The 19,840-nt window shown below is 51.5% G+C and overlaps 2 protein-coding genes across 3 annotated transcripts in view; one reads left to right on the top strand and one right to left on the bottom strand.

Annotated features, from left to right (window-relative positions):
* The window catches only part of LOC149347280 (cytochrome P450 3A11-like), a 113,501-nt gene that overhangs the window by 76,556 nt on the left and 17,105 nt on the right, over window positions 1-19,840 (bottom strand). The window lies entirely within an intron of this gene.
* Window positions 11,279-19,840, top strand: part of LOC149347279 (uncharacterized) — a 29,441-nt gene continuing 20,879 nt past the window's right edge. Inside the window, exon 1 of the mRNA XM_089586978.1 lies at window positions 11,279-11,494. Coding sequence (XP_089443104.1) covers window positions 11,378-11,494 — 117 coding nt within the window. The 5' untranslated portion in view covers window positions 11,279-11,377. The remainder of the gene's footprint in view (window positions 11,495-19,840) is intronic.

The following is a 19,840-nucleotide window of genomic DNA, read 5'->3' as shown; positions in this document are numbered from 1 at the left end:
TTCACGAAAGTAATGTATGCTCGCTCCGCAGGAAGTAGGTCTCATGTTAACAACTTCGGAGAAAACGAGCTGGCCTGAGGTTATGATCGTAGGCCACACTACAGAAACTAAGTACTGAAACTGCTCATTAATCAACGGGACTGTGCTGTGGTATACTCAGCACCTGCCACGTTCTCATCTCAATATTGCACCTGTGAAAATTTGATCAACTATTGTGCAAACTATGGCCCCAGTTATGAATGGCACATGAAAAGAACGGACACACAAAGGAAGATAATTCCGTTTTAATTCCCCACTTACTCAAGCTTTTTTTTTTAAAGTGCGTAGAGCACACGAGTGGATAAAGTCTAAAAACTTAATATTTTAGGGCAGTCAATACTTTGTCTGACCTCCTTTACAGAAAGTTTTAACACATGCTGCGCCGCATTTTACCCTGCGAATCTTTTCCTGCTCTCTCTCCTGATTCGTGCTCGAACAAATGTAACTTAATCACATCCTAGTAGGAGTTATGAAGATGAAATAAGCACCCCCAGGTCATCGAATGCGAAGGTAAGATAAACAATGGTCGCTAGAGGTAACGGACTGGATTCCAGGAGATGGTTTATGGTTTACGGGGGTTTAACGTCCCAAAGCGACTAAGGCTATCAGGGGAGCCGTAGTGAAGGGCTCCGGAAATTTCGACCACCTGGGGTTCTTTAACGTGCACTGACATCGCACAGCACACGTGCCTCTAGAATTTCGCCTCCATCGAAATCCGCCCGCCGCGGCCGGGATCGAACCTGGGTCTTTCGGGTCAACACTCGAGCGCCATAATCACTGAGCCACCACGGCGGATTCCAGGCGGGTGGATTCTAGGAGAGGACAACCGTAGCACGGGGTGACAGAAAATTCGGTGGGTGGATGAGATTAAGAAGTTTGCGGGGATACGGTGACCGCAACTGGCAAAGGACAGGGTTAACTGGAGAGACATGGGAGAGACATTTGTCCTGCAGTGTACAGTCAGGCCGGAATGAACGCGAACAAGTATATGCCGTACTTTTATACTTTGCAACGAGACATTCCTTTACAACCGGTTTATCAACATATACTTCGGTAGATCTCTCGCCCTTGACGGCGAATCAGGATAGTCGTGCAGTTCAGCTGAAAGTAAACAAGATACTTTGTTTTGATGACAGGCGCTGTTAGCGTTTCATACTGGTCTGACTGTACGTAGTCAGGCTCTGGATGATGATGGTGGCGTTTTAAAGTTATGATGATGCACTGAACAAAATTTTTGGACAGAATCTATTCTATACATGAGTAATCATTTAAATTTCAGCGCCTTAAACAGAGATTCCTTAAACAGAGTAAGAACGCCCAATAAAGAAATGGCTGGGGCCCAACCCGGCTGATCCTAGTTTACAGAGCGGAAGCTCGAAGCGGAAGTAGGAAGTAGAGGCAATGGCAGCGTCCGCTACCAGCTTCCTCTGTCGTTTTTCACGCCGCTGCTGCCGCTCCTTCTCCGGACTAATCTATCTTTCTTCGATTTCTGCTTCAATCTTAGCCCGTTTGCTCACTGTATCCTTCGCCAACGTGCCCTGTCGACGTTCCTGATCATAACAATCATCAGATTCAACCAGCCGTCTACGATACACAGCGGAAGCACTGGATCCAGCGCGCGACTCCTCCATGGCAATCGGCGAACGTCAAGCAAAGCTTCCCGCTTGGTACTATTCTGATCAGATGAATGGCAAGTCACGTGGTTCGGCGCAGCTGCGAGGTGAGCGTCGAATCACATTGTTCTACACAGTTGCGAAGACGAGCGAACGCCGCCGGCTCCGCGCGCCGCAGCCAGTCCGAGGAGCTGCGAACTTTCTTCCACCGATAGGCCCCTTACTCCCCGCCCCCGGCGCGTAGGCTCAAGAGACGAGGGCGGCGGCCTCCGCGACTAAAGAAAGGCGAAGTTACAGTGTTTCTTCACGGCTTCCATCACCAGGCGGATAACTCGTTACTGTTCCGCGTGGGACTCGCTTTGCAGCGAGGCCTTCCGGGCATATCTACTTTTAATGTTTGTTTTTTTCTGACGCCTGCAGCGTCAGGGAGTTGATAGATTATACGAGCCGCGGCGAGTCACAAGGTATGGTGTCACAGCCACATCCCCGCTCCGGCGCTTAAACGTCATAATTCGAAGCGACATGACCTTGCGGTTTTGCATAGGAGGAGTAGGGCTTCCGCTCTGAAAGCGCTTTCAGGTGCAGGTTCTACGTAAAGATTGGTTTGGTTTGGTTTGGAATTATGCACCGACTAGCCCAGCAACAAGTGTTACTTCAGGCGCAGGCCCCGTTTTGGCCCTGCTTGGCTGCTCGGACCTTCAGGCCCAAAAGGCTTTGGTCAAGAGGGCTAAGCTGGCGGCTTCGACCAATGGGGTCCCGGAATAGGGACTCCACCCATTGCGGGGCTCTTTAAGAGAGCCTCACCTCTTTTATTAAATAAAGGCTTTTCATCATCATCCCGTTTTGTAAGCCGTATTACCAACTAAAGGGCAAGCGCTCATATTCCTTTTCCCAAACTATCCCCGTAAAAGAGCGTAAACCAGTCTATAACTCACTGCACTTCATAACGTTGGGTTAGGCCACGTAGGTTTGCCTACATCGAATTTACCATATTTACAGGTGGGGCATAGGGTTACCGCGTACCTTCTTTGCCTTTTTCCACTCCATCCTGTCCTGAAAGTCAGCATCCCAGCTTTGAGGACTGAACTGATTGCTCATATTGTATGACTTTCCGTTCAGTACACCTCTGAAGCCACTCACTCTTTCTACGCGCTCATGTTCAGTCGAGAAGTTGCCCAGGATTTGTTAGGTAGCTCATAGACGGGCTCGTGCTGTGCTCAATTCCAGATACAAAGGCTTTGTAACTCCATGACCCTAGTATTCTATCTCTTCTAACTGACATTTGCTTTTAAATTGAGTGAGAGTCCTGCCATTCCGAAACATTGGCTTGGCATATACTTTAACAAGTTCTCTTGCTTCTGTGCCCCCATTGCGGCAGAGCCAGGCACGCATGTGTCGATTTGTGAGAGGTGTCCGAAATGTTGCGGATTCTCCGCGCCGAGTTTTTGTCGTGCGCATGTACTTCAAAAAGGATAATTTGGGTTGTTGTCAATGCTATGCTAATATTCCATTTCTAAATCCGTCGGCTGAATACTGGACAAAGTGACAATGCAAAAGGATATTTTCCACTCGTAGCTCTACCTTCATTTATGCATAGATCCTGCTGAATTATGCGTAGAATGGGGAGCATTTATGCGGACTCCCTTCACACTTACTTTGATAACTATAAAGTTGGGGCTTTTTAGGCATCTCATACGGCTCCCACGTTGAGGTTAGCTTTTCGAGCTCACCACTGCGTATGTATTTTTCAGCCCACTTAAAGCTTCACTTGGCACTGAGCCCACACTGAAACCAGTGCAAGCAGCCCACATTGCTCACATTGCCCCGACGATTTCTTTTTTAATTGAGCAAATATTCCATGCGGCATCAGAGAGATATACATATGCAAACTGGTGGCGGTTACAAATTCCAGCAAGGCCCGGTACTGGGGCCCATAGGTCCAGATTTGAGCGTCTGGTGGTCGGCTGGGGTAGAAACCGTGTGTGCCGAGGTATCGCTTGCGTGCATCCCGAAGTCCGGAGCAAGTAGAAGAAAGTGACGACGATGTTGAGCGGTTTTGCTACATGAAGCACATATCTTAGATAAGCCGGCACTCCTGCGGCTGACGTGATTCGATGTAAGCTTGACATAGAAATGTGGGATCTCTAAACCTTTGTAGGGACGTTAGGGACCCATGCAGGATCAACAGGAGCAAGCCCAATCTTGGCGTGCCAAGTTGTTCCACAGAAGCAGCCGACGTAGATTTAAAGGGATTGCTTTGGCCGAACTTGCCCAAGTAGGAACCATTGGGTCCCGACGTCGTATGATGCTTGGGAAAAAGGAAATCCGAAAGCGAATCTTGAACAGTGTCTCTCGACAAACGCTGTTCACCGTATACTGAATCAAAATGAAAATTTGGTTCTAGGTTGCTAGGGGCATATAAACGGGAGTCACAACAGTTCTGCACCAGCGTGGCAATTGCAGATGATAGTTTTCTGCAATATGTCTATAAAAATGAGGTGTAAATACCAACCACTGTATACAAGAAAATGGAGGGGACGCTTAAGCTCTGCCTTGAGGGTCTGGCGCGATAGCGTAATGGGTGAATTCTTATACATGCGCAAGGTAATACTCTATTTTACATTAATAGATCCCTGGGACTCCTTATACCCCTCCTGGCGCAGTGGTGCAGCGGCTAATTGATGCGTCAGTGCCCTGTGACAGCAGGTGCTCCCAGCGGTGGGCCTTGTGCGGCCGGGCAATCAGTAATTTATCTACGGCCGCCGTGGTGGCTCAGTGGTTATGCTGCGCGGCTGCTGACCCGAAACACGAGGGTTTGATCCCGGCCGCGGCAGTCGAATTTCGATGGGGGCAAATTCTAGAGTCCCGTGTACTTTGCGATGTCAGTGCACGTTGAAGAACCCCAGGTGGTCGAAATTTCCGGAGCCCTTCACTACGGCGTCCCTCATAGCCTGAGTCGCTTTGGGAGGTTAAACCCCATAAACTAAACCAAACCAATTTATCCGCTCTCTGCTATGGTGTGCAGTTTCCTCACTATCCGTTGGGCTGGTTGGGATGACGCGGCATGGTCACGTGACCTAGGTGGAACACCTGCCTCCCCAGTTGCTCTCTGGGCACCACCTGCGAGAGCCATTCTCGTGATATCTCACTCACAACGCCGACACCGAACTTTCTGGTGAACGAGGCCTATAACGTTGGCACGTTAGAACTGCATAATCTGAGTTGCAACATTGCTGCCCACTAACGTGGACGACTTTTGTGGCCCAGTTTTTCCCCGCTGGTGTGCAGGGCGGACCGATCTGTCGAAGTGCTCAATAAGCCCAATCCATTGAAGCGACAGCTCAGAGAATCATGGCACATGCAAAACACACACGGAAATGCAACCTGATCTTAAGGCTCCCTTCGATCAGTATATGTACACAGCCTTCGCCACGCCGCAAAGTCCGCGCCCACCTTTGCCGACTAGCGACGACCCATTGCCAGACCCAAGAAATATGTCTCATACCCCTGTCAAACGGGCAATCTCAATGCCCATCAAGTCAATGACAATCTGAACTTCCGAGGGCCATCTAGAGAGATGCGATGCTGCCACAAGGCAAATTTTAATTATCACAGAGTGAGTAGCGCGCATACAATCCGACATGCGCCTCTAGGGGTAGCAACATTGGAAAAGAATAAGAAGTGAAGCTGAGTGAAACGAGCCGAATGAGGCAGTAATTTTAATCGACAGTTTTTTCTGAAAAAGTTATTAAAATAGTTCACAGTTCGACACAATCTAGAGACAGTGATGGCGGGGCGACGATGGGCAGCGATGCGCAGCGATGCGCACATCGTTTCAGAGGCATTTCGCCCGCACAATTCGGTGGGAGTATCATAGTTCTCTGTCTAATTCGCCTCCATAACAAGCGGCATTTTGACGAAAGATGAATTTCAAAAGCCACTGGTATGGTTCGTACCGGCAAGCAGTAACCAGAGACCTTTAGTACAGCATGAAGAAGACGCAGCTTTGAAGACGCAGCTCTCCACTCCCAAGTGTTCAGTCGTCCCGCTGTGCAACAGCCCCGCGCGGATCCACACTTGCGCGAACGTTTCCGCGAGTTGAGCGAGACCTCCACCGACTGCGTTGCAGATGTGATCAACCTATGCTTGCTGGTCAACGTCCGGGTGTCTGAGGCTGACATGACAAAGTATATTTTGAAAGGAATCGAGGATAACGCGTTTCAGATGCGAAGTTTTGAGTCTCTCCCAGGCCTACGACGAGCTGTGCAAGCAGAGGCTCGTCACTCACCAGCATGACACGCCTGGCGATTCGCTTGCCGGCCTGCCCACTGCGCCTGGCCACTCGGCGCTATTGCAACATACTGAAGACTTCGTACGTGAGTACGAGAAGTTGCTCGTCATCTCCCGCTTCTGCCACCCCATTCAGGATCGTCTCCATAAATGGCGCACGACCTTCGCATCGGCATCACCGAACGAGTGGTTGAGGCCCTTCCACCCGTGCTTTCACCCGCACAACCACATCCTACCGCCCCCGTAGATACACCACTGACCTAACCTACGCTGACGCCGTCGCACAGCCGAGGTAACCTAGCTACCACTCTATATATGCTACGCCTCAAGCTCCTGTGCCTCAAGCAGCAACGCCTTTTTTCTGATCGGTTCCAGCCTCTCTAAGAAACTTTTTCTCAAATTCTACGGCCTCGTGGAGCGCACATTTCCAGTTAAGGGCATTATTGAGCCAACCACGCCGTCGGCCGATCTCTGCTGACAAGGCCACTAGACTGTGCATGTTACAACTACTCAAAATGTAGTACAACGATGCGGTTGTGTCGTCGGCAGCATGTCACCAGGATGACTCCTTTTCTGTCCGGTACCATATGAATAGGCCGGAATAGGCGGACGGCGCAAGACTCTGAGAATTACCATGCATTCAATAAAGTATTCAATCAATTAATTAATCGAATCCAATCTGAAAGTGGATTCTCTCGCATTCGCCGCTTTGATATTCTAGAGTGAAAAGCGCTACCTGCAAAGCTCAAGGTCAAAATCTCTTGACAATAACGTTCAAACAGGAGAAGGGTCGGGGGTGTGGCTGTGACGTCAGATTGCGTGCCTCGCTCGCTACCGCGGCGCATCTGCGCTCGCTCCTCACCACTGCATCCTTCGCCTTGAGTAACCTGTTCCACCGTTCACCGAATCACGTGCTCAGAGTGGAGTGGGACAAAAAAAATGGCTCTCTGGCGAAGGCCAAGGGTAGCCGAGCTTTTCGCTCGTCTTACTAGGTTCATCCAGTTTGAACCGCAGCCAACTATATTTAGTGCGAAGCATTTCAGCTACGCACTAAAAAGAATTTGGCTGCTCTTCAATCCAATTGAACTTACCAACGCCAAGCATTTCCGGCCAATTTTTTTAGTGTGATGCACTTCAAGTTAGGTAGGTAGCAACTTTAATGACTCACAAAACAATCAGGTGAGGGGGAAGGAAAAAGAGGAAGCAGGACGACGATGGGTTCTCGGACCGCTCTAGATGGCACGGATCTTTTCTGTATCGGCGACCCCTCGGGCCCAGCCCAGCAGAGCAGCCTCCCATCGCTGATGATGTCCTGACCCTTGCCACGTGAGCCTGGGCTCGTTCGGACAATTCAGAAAGACGCGATTAAAGTCGCCTCTGGTGCTAGGACACAACTGGCGGTGAGGAGAGGTTCCACCGCAGGTTATAATGGAGATTGAAAGAGCTCGTGACTTTGGCAGCTTGAAGTCTGCGCATCACGCCTTTTGTATTGCGCCTTCGTCGAAACGTGGCCGCTGCGGTCGGGTTCAAACCCGTATACTCCGTCTCGGTAGACGAGCGCCTTAGCCACTCAGCCACCGCCCTTTCGTTTTAGAGCGCAGCTCTTAGGCGCCCGTGTCTGTGCTTCGCAGCGTCGGCGTCGCCGTCACCGTTGTCAGTTGTAACCAGCACTGGACACCTTAGTCGCGCTTTAAGCTGCAAAACCAATGGAGCGGGAGCTTGGAAAGCAGTGAGAAGGCGCATAACTGCCCTCTTGGAACAGAGGACACCTCAATCATGCTTTAGGCTACTTGGCGGTAAAATTGGTAAATTGGTTTTTGAGGGAAGGAAATGCGCAGTATCTGTCTCATATATATCAGTGAACACCTGAACCGCGCCTTAGGGGAGGGAGTAGGCGGGAGCGAACGAAGAAAGAGAGAAAGAGGTGCCGTAGTGGCGGTCTCCGGTATAATTTCGACCACCGGGGATCTTTAACGTACGATGAGGTCGCACAGCACACGGACGCCTTTTGCGTTCCCCCTCCATCGAAACGCGCTGAAAACATTTATTAGGCAGGAACAGGAGGTATGTTTGGATCAGCCCTTAAGGGACAAACACTAGGTGGAGGTCCCTAGTATGGGACCCCAGTGGCGGTGGCCGCCGCCCGGGCGCGGCCGACTAAGGCTTGTTGGTCTTGTAAGTCGTGGCAGCCGAGCAGGGTCGCCTCCCAGTCCACCCGGGTTGGGTTGGGGATGGGGGGGAAATGGTGTGGGCCTGCCCCTCGAACTCGAAGCGCGTCCTTCGCGGTCGGATTCGAACCCGGGTACTCCGGCTCAGTATACGAGCGCCTTAACCACGGACCAACCTAGGAGGGTGGCGGTAGTGACAGATGTGCGCTGAATTCGTTGACATTGACAACGTTGTGCCAGAAACGCTGCGCTGAAGACATAGGCGCTAAGCCATAGTGCGCATAACTGGCCCCCTGGGTCAGTGGACACCTTAATCGCGCTTATAGGTACGTGGGGTGATGAGAGAGAGATGTGCGCTGCAGGCATTGACAACGTAGTGCCAGGAACATGGCGCTGAAGCCATAGGCCATTGGCGTTTATTGTGTTCATTGGCATTGACAACGTTTTACACTGCGATCATTTTAAGGAAAGGAGGTCCGCATAACTGGCTCCTGGGTCAGTGAGGTACGGGGGCTGATAAGTGAGAGATGTGGGCTGCATGCGTTAGTGCTGACAACGATGAGCGAACCCTTGCGATCAAACATTAACTGCCACCTGCCAGGGTAACAGGGTGGGTGAGGACTTTAATGTAGATATAAGGACAAACAGGAATTTCTTGCCACTTATGCGGGAGAACATCCCGTTCCTCTCGCTCGTAACGCCTCCCACGACTGTGACAACCTCGCGAAATACTGGCGCAGACCTCGTCTTTGAGAACCAGACATTAGTGAAGCAAGTCAAACATATATCCATCTATTTCTCCGACCACAAAACTTCCTTCATGACAATCAAGAACTGTTAGTGGGGTGTTTGTTGAAGAAGGAATATGTGCGAAAAATAACAAGTGGTCTGTAAATGTACGTACATGTCTTGCTCGAATTCTTTGCCTCAATCTATCGAAAAGCTGAAACTAATTAGCTGCGCTCAAATTTCCCTTCAGGCGGCGACGTAATCGTCAGCAATTTTTTCACTTCTTTATCATAACGGTGCTATTCGGTGTCTACTGGGATAAGTGTGACAGTTACTGCTTTATTTCCTCTTGTTGTTGTTGTGACTGGGAGAAGGATGAAAAGGAAATTGCACGGGCCTGCCTACTGGCTCGAGCCGAGCCACCACCGCTGCCGCGTGCAGATAGAGGAGAATCAAGAGATCAGAAGGAAGAAAAAAAGGAAAGAAAAGACGCGCGTCGCAGCAACAACCGCGTCCGCCGAAGCGGACGCCGCTGAAAAAACAGATAAGCGGCCGAAGCCGCGATCGCTCCGCCACCTCCCCTTCATTTCCTCCAAAAACCAATTTTAATTTTTAAGGCGGAAGCCTTTAATGTCTCATCGTTGTGAGCAGTAGTTGTCGACAGAAAATGTCACACTTTTCAATTGGTGGAAACGGTCGTGACGTCACAGTGCGCGAATTTCAAACGGGGCCAATTGCACTTTGGCTAGTAACCATACAACCAATTGAAGGGATCGTATCGTGATGCTCCAAGTAAGTGGGACTGAGCTTAGTTAATTGCTTAATTACCCTATTAGTCTAATTGGCTTTACTAGTCAGGCCATATAAATAAATAAAAGCGATTAAGAAATTGGTCGAGCTCAGGAATCGAACCCCGGTCTTCGGCGTGACAGACGAGCACGCTATCCACTCCGCCATGCCAGCTCGATGGTTTGGAATGAACAAAGGCGCGTCCAGTGAATACGGTGTCTTCACTCACTCTCATCCTCCTCCATTCCCTTCCGGCGAGGTTTAGGTGTCCACCGACAAATGAAAGACAGATACATTTCCTTTCCTCAAAAACCAATTTACCGACGAGCGAGGCGTAGAACCGAATGGGCGATGGCGTTCTATGCAGACAGGTACTCTACTCTGTCCTGCAATCTTAAAGCATTACGATCCTAACACGGATGGGCGATGCCCACACTGTGGGGAGACCTGTGATATCTTCCACATGGTGTGGGCATGTACTCAATATCCCCACCTCCTCCCTTCCCCTACCCCTTCCAGAGAGGCATGGGAGACTGCCCTTCTCAACTGCTCCTCGCTTGAGTCCCAAAGGGCTCTGGTGAAACGGGCTAGAAACGGGGCATTGTCATGCGGTGTCCCGGACTAGGGACGCCGACCATGTAGCGGGGCCACTCTATGGCTCACAAACTCTATTTCAGTAATTAAAAGTTTTCACCACCACCACTCCTTGGCAGCGTTGCAAGACGCTGTCGCGTTCCACTCTTAGGGGTGAAGCTTAACATCTTAACCACACATCAGTGACCACACTTTAGGTCAAAAAAGTGCCCCCCTGAATTTTGACGGGTGTCCACCGAGATATGTGAGACAGTTACTGCGTAATTTCCTTTCCTCAAATACAATTTTCATTTTCTTCATTACGGCTCCTCTTTATCTATCTTCTTTCACTCCCATCTCCCTTCCTCTACGGTGCGGTTCAGGTGTCCACCGAGATGACAGAGAATTACTGCGCCATTTGCTTTCCTCAAAAAGCGTTGCGTTCAAAGGGCAATGCATCGCGCCGATCGGGTGGTGGCGTTCCGTGGACTCCCTGGCAGCGCTACAACGCGCTGTCGCGTTCCACTCCTAAAGGCGAAGCTTAAGCGTCATTAATTAGCAGTTAATTAGCATTCAGGCATTAATCAGTAATTAACAATTAATTAGTGATTTGCCATCACTTAGTAATTAGTACTCAAATATATGTGACGCCACCAGTGCCACTGAAACAGCGAAGGTGGTGCGGAAAACGCTTCCGCCTCTACCCACTTTAGACAAAGTGCCCCCCGAATTTTTTTGGAAAGCCTCCACTATGACACCTCTTTCTCCGTCTTCTGTCACTCCCACCTTCTTCCCTTCCCTTACGTCGCAGTTCATGTCTCCATCGAGATAAGTGAGTCAGATACTGCGCCATTTCCTTTCCACAAAAACCAATATAATTTTATTTCTATTCTTGTTCACAGCAAAAGCGACTACTATGGGCATTTTGTGAATGTATTTTCTTTTTAGTTCTCTCTCCTGTGCTTCGCCTACGTGGCATTTCTGCTATCTATTGCTCGTGAATTACGTCATACCGGTCACGTGTTTATCACCATCGCCGCGGTTCTCTAGTGTCGTGCTCGTTACCTCGATGCAGCGTTCGTCGCCGGTCGCCCGCCCCGCAAGTATCGCTGACCGCTGCCACGTTGGGCGTTCTACCTTCACCACCTACGCAGAGTGCGGGGTCCCAACTGTGACATGGACACGTCGTCCACCGCCTCACTCCTGATTGCCAGGCGTCCATCCCTGGCAGAGACTGGAGCCAGGCCCAGGCAGGCTGCCGACAACTTCGACTCTGACTTGACCTTTGTGGAGGTAAGCCCCCACTCCTTTTCAACAAACGCTGACAGTTCTACTGGACGCGAAGGTGCCTGCTGCTCTCCTGGTGTATGTTAGCTACAGCCGACGATGTTCGAACGTAGTCGAGCCAGTTCGATTGGGAGTTCCGACAGTGTGCTTTTCCTCCTCACGAACCACAGAAACCAGTTGTGTGAACGACAAGAGCAGCTGTCTTTGTTCAGAAGCAGCAGTTTAACAAAGCGTGCACGCATAGACGTGCATGCTCCTTTTGCATGTAAGCTAGGCCTATTTAGCGCATCATCATTAAGTGTGTAAGACGTGAACAAAGAGGCAAGACGAAAAGTTTTCATAAAATATTCAGAACAACGATGAAGTGGTATGGAGCACAGGTCCAAGCTTGCGCTCGCAGCTTGAGCTGTCCATTCACGTTATCGCAGTTTGACCCCAGATGGGAAGCCACATGACAAAGCGGCTTGTATAGATAACGCTGAAAATGGGTCGTAGATTTTAAGCACACAGCCTCCTGAACAAGACGCCTCAGCCGTCTGCTTTGCACTGTGCTCGAGAAGCGTCCACGGGCAACGCCAATGCGCGTCCTTATTCGGCCGCGGCCGATGGTGGTGCCGGCGTTCCTCCTACATGTGCGGCATGTTTTTTAAATTCTGAGCCACCATTCCCCGGCTTTTAGCTTATTTTCACACAATATGTCACTGATTAACTTGCTCACTACGTACTTAGCTGGGTTCGAAATGGCTGTTGCTGCCACCGCTCAGCTGAGTCGGTGCTCAACGCTAAAACGCGTGTTCGCATTTTTCGATTCTATTTCGGCAATTAATTCTAAGCATTTACTTACACAATCTGACCCACCGCTTCGGTGAAAGATTCGCTCCAATACAGACGTAAGAACTTTATTTTTTTTATTTTTTTGCAGAGAATCACTCCACTGAGCAGGATCATTGGCCCTTAATGAAGGATTGAACCATTTTAAAAGAATGTCCGTGCTCTGAGCGCAGCACTTGATTATTGCATATTTGGATTACGGAGGTTTAGTCCCAAAGCGACTCAGGCTACAAGGGACGCCGTAGTGATGGACTCCGTAAATTTCGACCACCTGGAGTGGCCCTGTAGAATTTCACCTCCATCGAAATTCGACCCCGCGCCAGGGACCTCCCAATTGCAACATCCAACCAACGTCTCCTCGGCCTGGGGATGACGAACACCTTTAGGGAGCTGCGCGAGGCTCATCTCAGCAATCAATACTTGCGGTTAAGCAAAACACGTGCGGGTAGCCGCCTACTGACCCGCCTCCACATCAATTACACAACCCAAGAGGAGAAGCGGATATCCATGCCCGAGGCCTGGCGCTTCGCACTAAAGGTTCGCCCCCTCCCCAATAACATGACAAAAGATGCCCATGATGGCCGCCGCCTCGCACGAGCGGAGGCCATTTCCAAGCAGTATGGTGCTCGACCAGGGGTATTTTACACGGACGCGGCCGGTCCACACCATGGGGGTTGGTACACGGCTGCCGTTGTCCACCAAAACAACCCAGTTCAGGGCCTCACCTTCCGTGCTCCCAACATTACATTCGCGGAGGAAGTTGCTATCGCACTTGCAGCTGCGGATCCAGCGTCCCGAGTCATTATCACCGACTCAAGGGAAGCTTGCCGCAATTTTGAACAGGGCCAAATTCCAGATCGTGCTTCCAAATTTTACACAGATGTGAGTACCGGGATTTCCCAACCCGGCGCACCATCATCTGGGCCCCAGCACATGCGGGGATAGAGGGAAATAAGGTAGCGGACACTACCGCCCGCGCGCTTAACCACCGGGCATCGCCTCTCTCGCCGCCTGATCCGGCTACTGATTTTAATCCGGCTATTACTTTTCGGGAGATCTCTGTCCTGTATCAAAACGCTCACGGCCGATATCCACCCCTCTGTAAAGGCCTCAAGAAGGCAGAGGAGCGTTGGCTACTTCGCCTCTACACCAACACGGTACTGTGCCCGGCAGTGCTCAAACATTTCAATTCGGCCTTTTCGGGCGAGTGTCCACACTGTGGGGAAGTGTTTGCGGACACGAATAACATGGTGTGGGCATGCCCTGCCAATCCTGCTTTCCCACCCCACCCCCACCCCACCCGAGAGGACTGGGAGGCTGCCCTGCTCGGCTGCTCAACTCTCCAGGACCAACGAGCCCTGGTGACAAGAGCCCGGGCCGCCGCGGAGGCCACAGGGGTCCCGGACTAGGGATCCCTCCTAGTGATTGTGAGGGCCGGGCCCTTCAGGCACGGTCCAAGCAATACCTCCGTATATAGTATAAATAAATGTTTTACACCACCAGGGAACGAACCCACTTCGTTTGGGTCAGCAGCCGAGCGCCATAACCACTGCGCCGACGCTGGGACATAAGAATAGCAATTACGATGAACGCAAATCTACAACCAACGTACTGATTAACTCCCCTTCCTTCTCTATGCAGCAACTCCTCATGTCCCAGCGCAGAAGGCGGCTCCAGTACGTCCTGCAGCCTGGCGAGCAGGACCAATGCTGGGATTGCCGAATCAACTTCCAACTTGAGTCCAGGCCCGTAGCCCACGAAGCCTACGAGCAAGATCGCTACTACGTCCCCCTCTTCTTCATCCCCGTATATCGCATGCGCCGGGAACACCCCAAGAGCAAGCCTACATTGCCCCTCCACCTGGGCATGCACACGGGGGAGCAGCTCTGAATGAAGGGCGGCGCAGAGTGAGCCAGCGCAGCCACCAATCACCGCCGTTTCCCCCAGGACCAGTGCGCGGCTTCTGCAAGAAGGTCTTCGCACACAACAGCGACCGGGACGAGCACCCCCGCCTGGAGCACGTCCGTCGGCGTCGATTCAAGCATCCGCGCTGTGCCACTAGCGAATAGGCCAGCGCGTCATAGTGTACTGATTCGATACCACGCCATAATTTGCGTCCCACTGTAAGGGCTGGGGCCGAGAGGTGTGATTGTAATAAAAGTATTGGCTTCTGTGTATATTCAGACCTCCATCCTTAGAGCGATAGCTTGAGACGCATCGGCAAAACGCAGCGTCCGAATCCACACTTTCGAATCCCTACCATTCAAGCTTTGCATGCATGAAAAGACGGCCTGTGTTGCGACAAATTAGGACCCGTTTGCACGAACGCGTTAAGCTGATATGATTGAAGCAGCGCAAGGCCCGAGGCCAAAGAAGAGAGCAGAGGCAAGGAGGAAATGGGCAACACAGCGACAACACATCGGTGCTGTGGTGTTCGTTTCCTTCTTTCCTCTGCTCTCTTCTTTGGCCTTGGGCCTTGCGCTGTTTAGTCATACCATGCATAACCAACTCGAGCAACAGTTCTTGCTTTCAAGCGTTAAGCTGAGCAATGAGAAGACGACTTGCCTTATTTCGTGCTCTTAGCATAAGTGGTTTGCTGAGACGCGTGATAAGACATCAGCTTATCCTTCATCGTATTACAGCAGGCAGCGCATTATTGCGGACGCTGGAGACTAGGCAATAGTAAGGTGAGGGGCCAGCTTAAGCGTCCCGTATTTAAGTCGACTGTCCGGAACCGAACATTATATTCCTATCACGAGGGCACCTTAAAGGCCTTAAAGAATCTGGTCCATGTTCAGAAGCGTGAAGAGTGCATCTACACGGCACGAATTCCGCGCCGTTGCCTTTGGACGAGAAGGCACCCGTCGGAGACCTTTAGAACCCAAACGAGCGGCCTTCGAGAACGCACGATCGCAGTGGCGTGCAACGTCAAAAAAAAAAAATGGCTGAGGCTTAGCTTAGGTTAAGCCTAGTCAGATGCGAAGCATATTGTCGCCGAGTTGCATATCGAGCACGCCGCTTGGCTAGACGTTCTTCACGCTCTTCATCAGTCTCTGTAGCACGCCGCAACTTTTGCTTCTCATTCCAACGAGCAGCCCTGTCTCCAGGAGGCATCTCTATCCCGTGTACGCCTAGCAGAGGCAGGCGCACCCCCTTGTATACCGAAAACGGTAATCACAGACTCTCGCCGGGCCTGTGAACATTATCTTGCAGGCGAAATATCACCTCTTGCCTCTCAAATTCTAAGACGTGCTCTCGCCGATCCAACTCGCACAAAAGTGATCTGGGCTCCTGGCCACCAGGGTCTACGAGGCAATGAGGCCGCTGATGCGGCCGCCCGAACGCTCACACACCGGGCTCCTCATCCTAGCTCTCATGGCTCAGAAGCTCATAAACCACTTCTGCGGTTCCGCGAAATCCTAATTTATTATTGCGACAGCCACCGTCTCTACCCGGCACCCGCCAAGGGGCTGAGTAAGGCGGAGGAGCGAACTCTGCGGCGCCTGCAGACAGGAACCCTTCTCTGTCCTGCAATAGCAAAACACTTCGATCCGAACACAGATGGGCGCTGCCCGCACTGTGGAGAGATCTGCAATATCTTTCACATGGTGTGGGCATGTACTCAAAGTCCTCACCTTCCCCCCTCCCCCATCCCCACCCGAGAGGCATGGGAGACTGCCCTCCTCAACTGCTCCACACTGGAGTCCCAAAGGGCTCTGGTCAAGCGGGCGCGAGACGGGGCCTCGTCGTGCGGTGTCCCGGACTAAGGATACCGACCATGCAGCAGGGTTTTTTTTACCCTCAAGCTCTCTTTGATTAGTTTTTCACCACCACCACCGCCGCTCCAGCATCACGTGTTCACTACAGCGCACCTAGCGGCAGAAGCAGGAAACACATTGGTCGCGAAGCCTCGCGCGACGGCGCGAGCTGGGGCCCCGTTTCTCCTATGTCGTTACGTCACGCATCACGTGGTCCTCCTTGGTCGCGACGCCTCGCGCGACGGCGCGAGCTGGGCCCCCGTTTCTCATCTGCTGTGACGTCACGCACCACGTGGTCATCCTTGGTCACGACGCCTCGCGCGGCGGCGCGAGTTGGGCCCCCGTTTTTCATCTGCTGTGACGTCACGCATCACGTGGTAGGACATGGAGGTCACGAAAGGTCAATGGTAACGACACCGCCGCGCTCGAGGAGCTGGGTTGGGCTATTTTAGCATGCTTCGCATAAAATTGACAGAGGCTTAGCTTGGTTAAGACCGGAATGTTGCGAAAGCAAATTACGAGCAACTTTAGCGACTAAAGTAGTGAAAGGCGAAAGCCTGAGTGCTGCATTGAACGCCGTAATCAGGTTAAAGTGCTATTGAGGTGTCCACTAAACCACAGAGTTGGTAAGACGCCTTTCCTTTCCTCGAAATGAACGCAGTCCCCTCTCACTGCCTGGGATATGCAGCGCTCCATGGCCGCATTTTATCGTTCTTTTTTTACCTCTTCCACACTAATCTTCTCCTGTATTTATCTCCCAAATTCACCTCCATACGCAGAGAGCATGCCAGCGATTTTTAAACGCCGGCTAAATTCTCTGTATTTCATTAAAGAGTCGCTCTCTCTCTCTCTCCATGGCTACCGCTGGGACCGCGCCAACGAACCTACTTGGAAACATCTTCAACGAGCAATTCACACCTTCAACGGAGACACAGCCGAACTGGATGACGCGCTCCGAGACAAATATCTGTACACAGACCAGGATTCGCGTGGTCCGGCGTACTCGTGTGCAGGTTCTGAGAACGCAGAGCTGGATCGAACGTTCCAGCTGCACGACCTCAAAGCGGCCCTGGCCGAAATGAAACACGGGACAGCCCCGGGCAGGGACAAGGTAATTGTGAAACTTCTCGCTAACCTACCCAAACCGGCCTACGAGCGGCTGCTCGAATACTTCAATGCTATCTGGACGGGAGGTACGTCTCTCCCAGTGGATTGGAAGACGGCTCTCGTCACATTCATACCCAAACCAGGCAAACCTCTCAACACCGACAACCTCCGGCCCATATCTCTCACTTCATGTGTGGGGAAGTTGATGGAGACCATGGTCCGTGACAGACTATCCACCTACCTAGAAACGCACAACGTCTTTGCAGACACCATGTACGGGTTCCGCCCACACCGGTCCGCGCAAGATGCGCTGCTGCAACTTCATAGAGAGATTCTTGATCCCGTCGAGCACCCTAGCGATGACAAGGCGGTCCTCGCATTGCACTTGCGGGGTGCTTTCGACAATGTGACGCATGATATCATCATCTCCCACCTGTCCCCAGTGAACTTTGGGTACAACACATTCCAATACATTAAGCAATTCCTCACAGATCGGCAATCATATATCCGACTCCAAGACAGTAAACATGGCCCGTACCAACTTGGTACGCGAGGGACTCCACAGGGAGCAGTCCTCTCGCCTCTTCTGTTCAGTCTGGCCATGATGAAGCTCCCTACCCTGCTGGGTGAGGTCCCGGGTGTGCAGCATGCCCTGTACGCGGACGACATCACCCTCTGGGCAACACACGATTCGGTTGGAGAAATCGAGGCCAACCTGAGCAGGCAGCGGCTATTGTGGACGATTATATACACCGCTGCGCCCTTGTGTGCTCCCCGAGCAAATCGGAATTCGTGCACATACGTTCCAATCCAAGGTGCACAACCAAAATTGCCCTCTCCGTGCTTAGTGGCCCGATACCTGAACACGATGAAATCAGAGTATTGGGATTCTACATTCAAAAGAACCGCAAGATTGACACCACGCTGAAGAAACTCCGCAAGGTGGGGGATCAGGTGGGCCGTGTGGTCCGCCGGGTATCAAACAAACGAGGGGGTTGCGATGCAAAGACGCCCTGCGGCTGGCCAATGCATTCGTAACGAGTCGAATCCTGTATTCGGCACCGTACCTCCACCTGCGCAAATGCGATGAGGACGCTCTCGAAGTGATTCTCCGAAAAATCTATAAGAGAGCTCTCGACCTCCCAATTGCAACATCCAACCAACGTCTCCTCGGCCTGGGGATGACAAACAGCTTTGGGGAGCTGCGCGAGGCTCATGTCAGCAATCAATACTTGCGGTTAAGCAAAACACGTGAGGGTAGCCGCCTACTGACCCGCCTCCACATCAATTACACAACCCAAGAGGAGAAGCCGGTAGCCATGCCCGAGGCCTGACGCTTCGCACTTAAGGTTCGCCGCCTTTTAGCCCAACTTCACATCCAGCACACTCAATTCACAGAGGAGAGATGCCGCCTTCCCGTACACTGGAGACGCGCCCTCCACGTGCGGCCTCTCCCCACCAATACGTCCAAAGAGGATCATAATGGCAGGCGCCTGGCGCGGGCGGAAGCCTTGGACCGCTATTTTCGGAGCAAACCCGGAGTCTTCTACGTGGACGCGTCCGGCCCGGACTCCAGGGTATGGTACACGGACGCGGTCGTCCACGAGGGTAAAACAGTAGACGCCCTTACTTTCAAGGCCCAGTCAGCAATTCACGCAGAAGAGGTTGCCATCGCTTTGGCAGCCTCTGACACCTCCTCCAAATACATAATCACCGACTCACGAGGGGCTTGACGAAACGTCACGCAAGGGTGGGTTACTCCAGAAGAATGGCCTGAGGGGCGTGTTGGTGCATGATGAAATGAACGGCGGCGCAACAAGAAGAACACAACAAGAGTGGGGACAACACATGCGCACACTACCAACTGTTTTATTGCATGGAAAGGAGGCATATTTAAACATACAGCACAGGCATGACACTAATCGCACTATCGCTCAGAACCCAACACGTGGAAAATAAACAGCAACATCAGGATAAAAGAAAAAAGAAAAAAACCCTTAACCTCTGCAGAAAAAAAAATTTGGATAACAGAACTTTGAGCAGGCCATCTCGTAGCAAAAGCAGAGTCAAACAATCGTAGCAAAGGCAGAGTCAAACAAGAGAAGCAAAAGCAGTCAAAAAAATAAAAAATACAATCGTAGCAAAGGCAGAGTCAAACGTATTAAGCAAAAGCAGTCAGAACCCGAGAAACAACAAAACGGAAAGCAAAAAACAGTAACAAAGTTAATAACCCGCCTAAAAAAAAACAACAGACGACCGCTAGAAATGCAGGGCTGAAAAGATGCACAGCACATGGCGTTACAAAAAACTGTCAAGAAAGGACACTTCATTTCTACGGAGGGATACTGAGCAGTCGCTAACACAAGTGCTTCCCTTCTTATGGATCATAAAGGCCTCAAGAATTTCGCGTGCCACCTGATCACGACTCCTGCCGAGAATCCTTATTCCGTTAAGCACTGGGTTACTCCCCTAGCTTATCGCATTTACCAAAATTGTAGCCGAGACTCGGATCCCGCGCACCGATCTATCGTTTGGGCTCCAGGTCACCAAGGCGTCCACGGAAATGAGGCAGCTGACGCCGCCGCCCGCGCGCTCTCTCTCCGGGCATTTCCCACGCGACCCGACGCCGACCAGGACTTGGATTTCAATCGATTTA

This window comes from Amblyomma mixtum, chromosome 4 (genome assembly GCF_055824585.1).
Source record: "Amblyomma mixtum isolate Tamu chromosome 4, ASM5582458v1, whole genome shotgun sequence".
Lineage (NCBI taxonomy): Eukaryota > Metazoa > Arthropoda > Arachnida > Ixodida > Ixodidae > Amblyomma > Amblyomma mixtum.
This window is presented reverse-complemented; position numbering and strand designations above follow the sequence as displayed.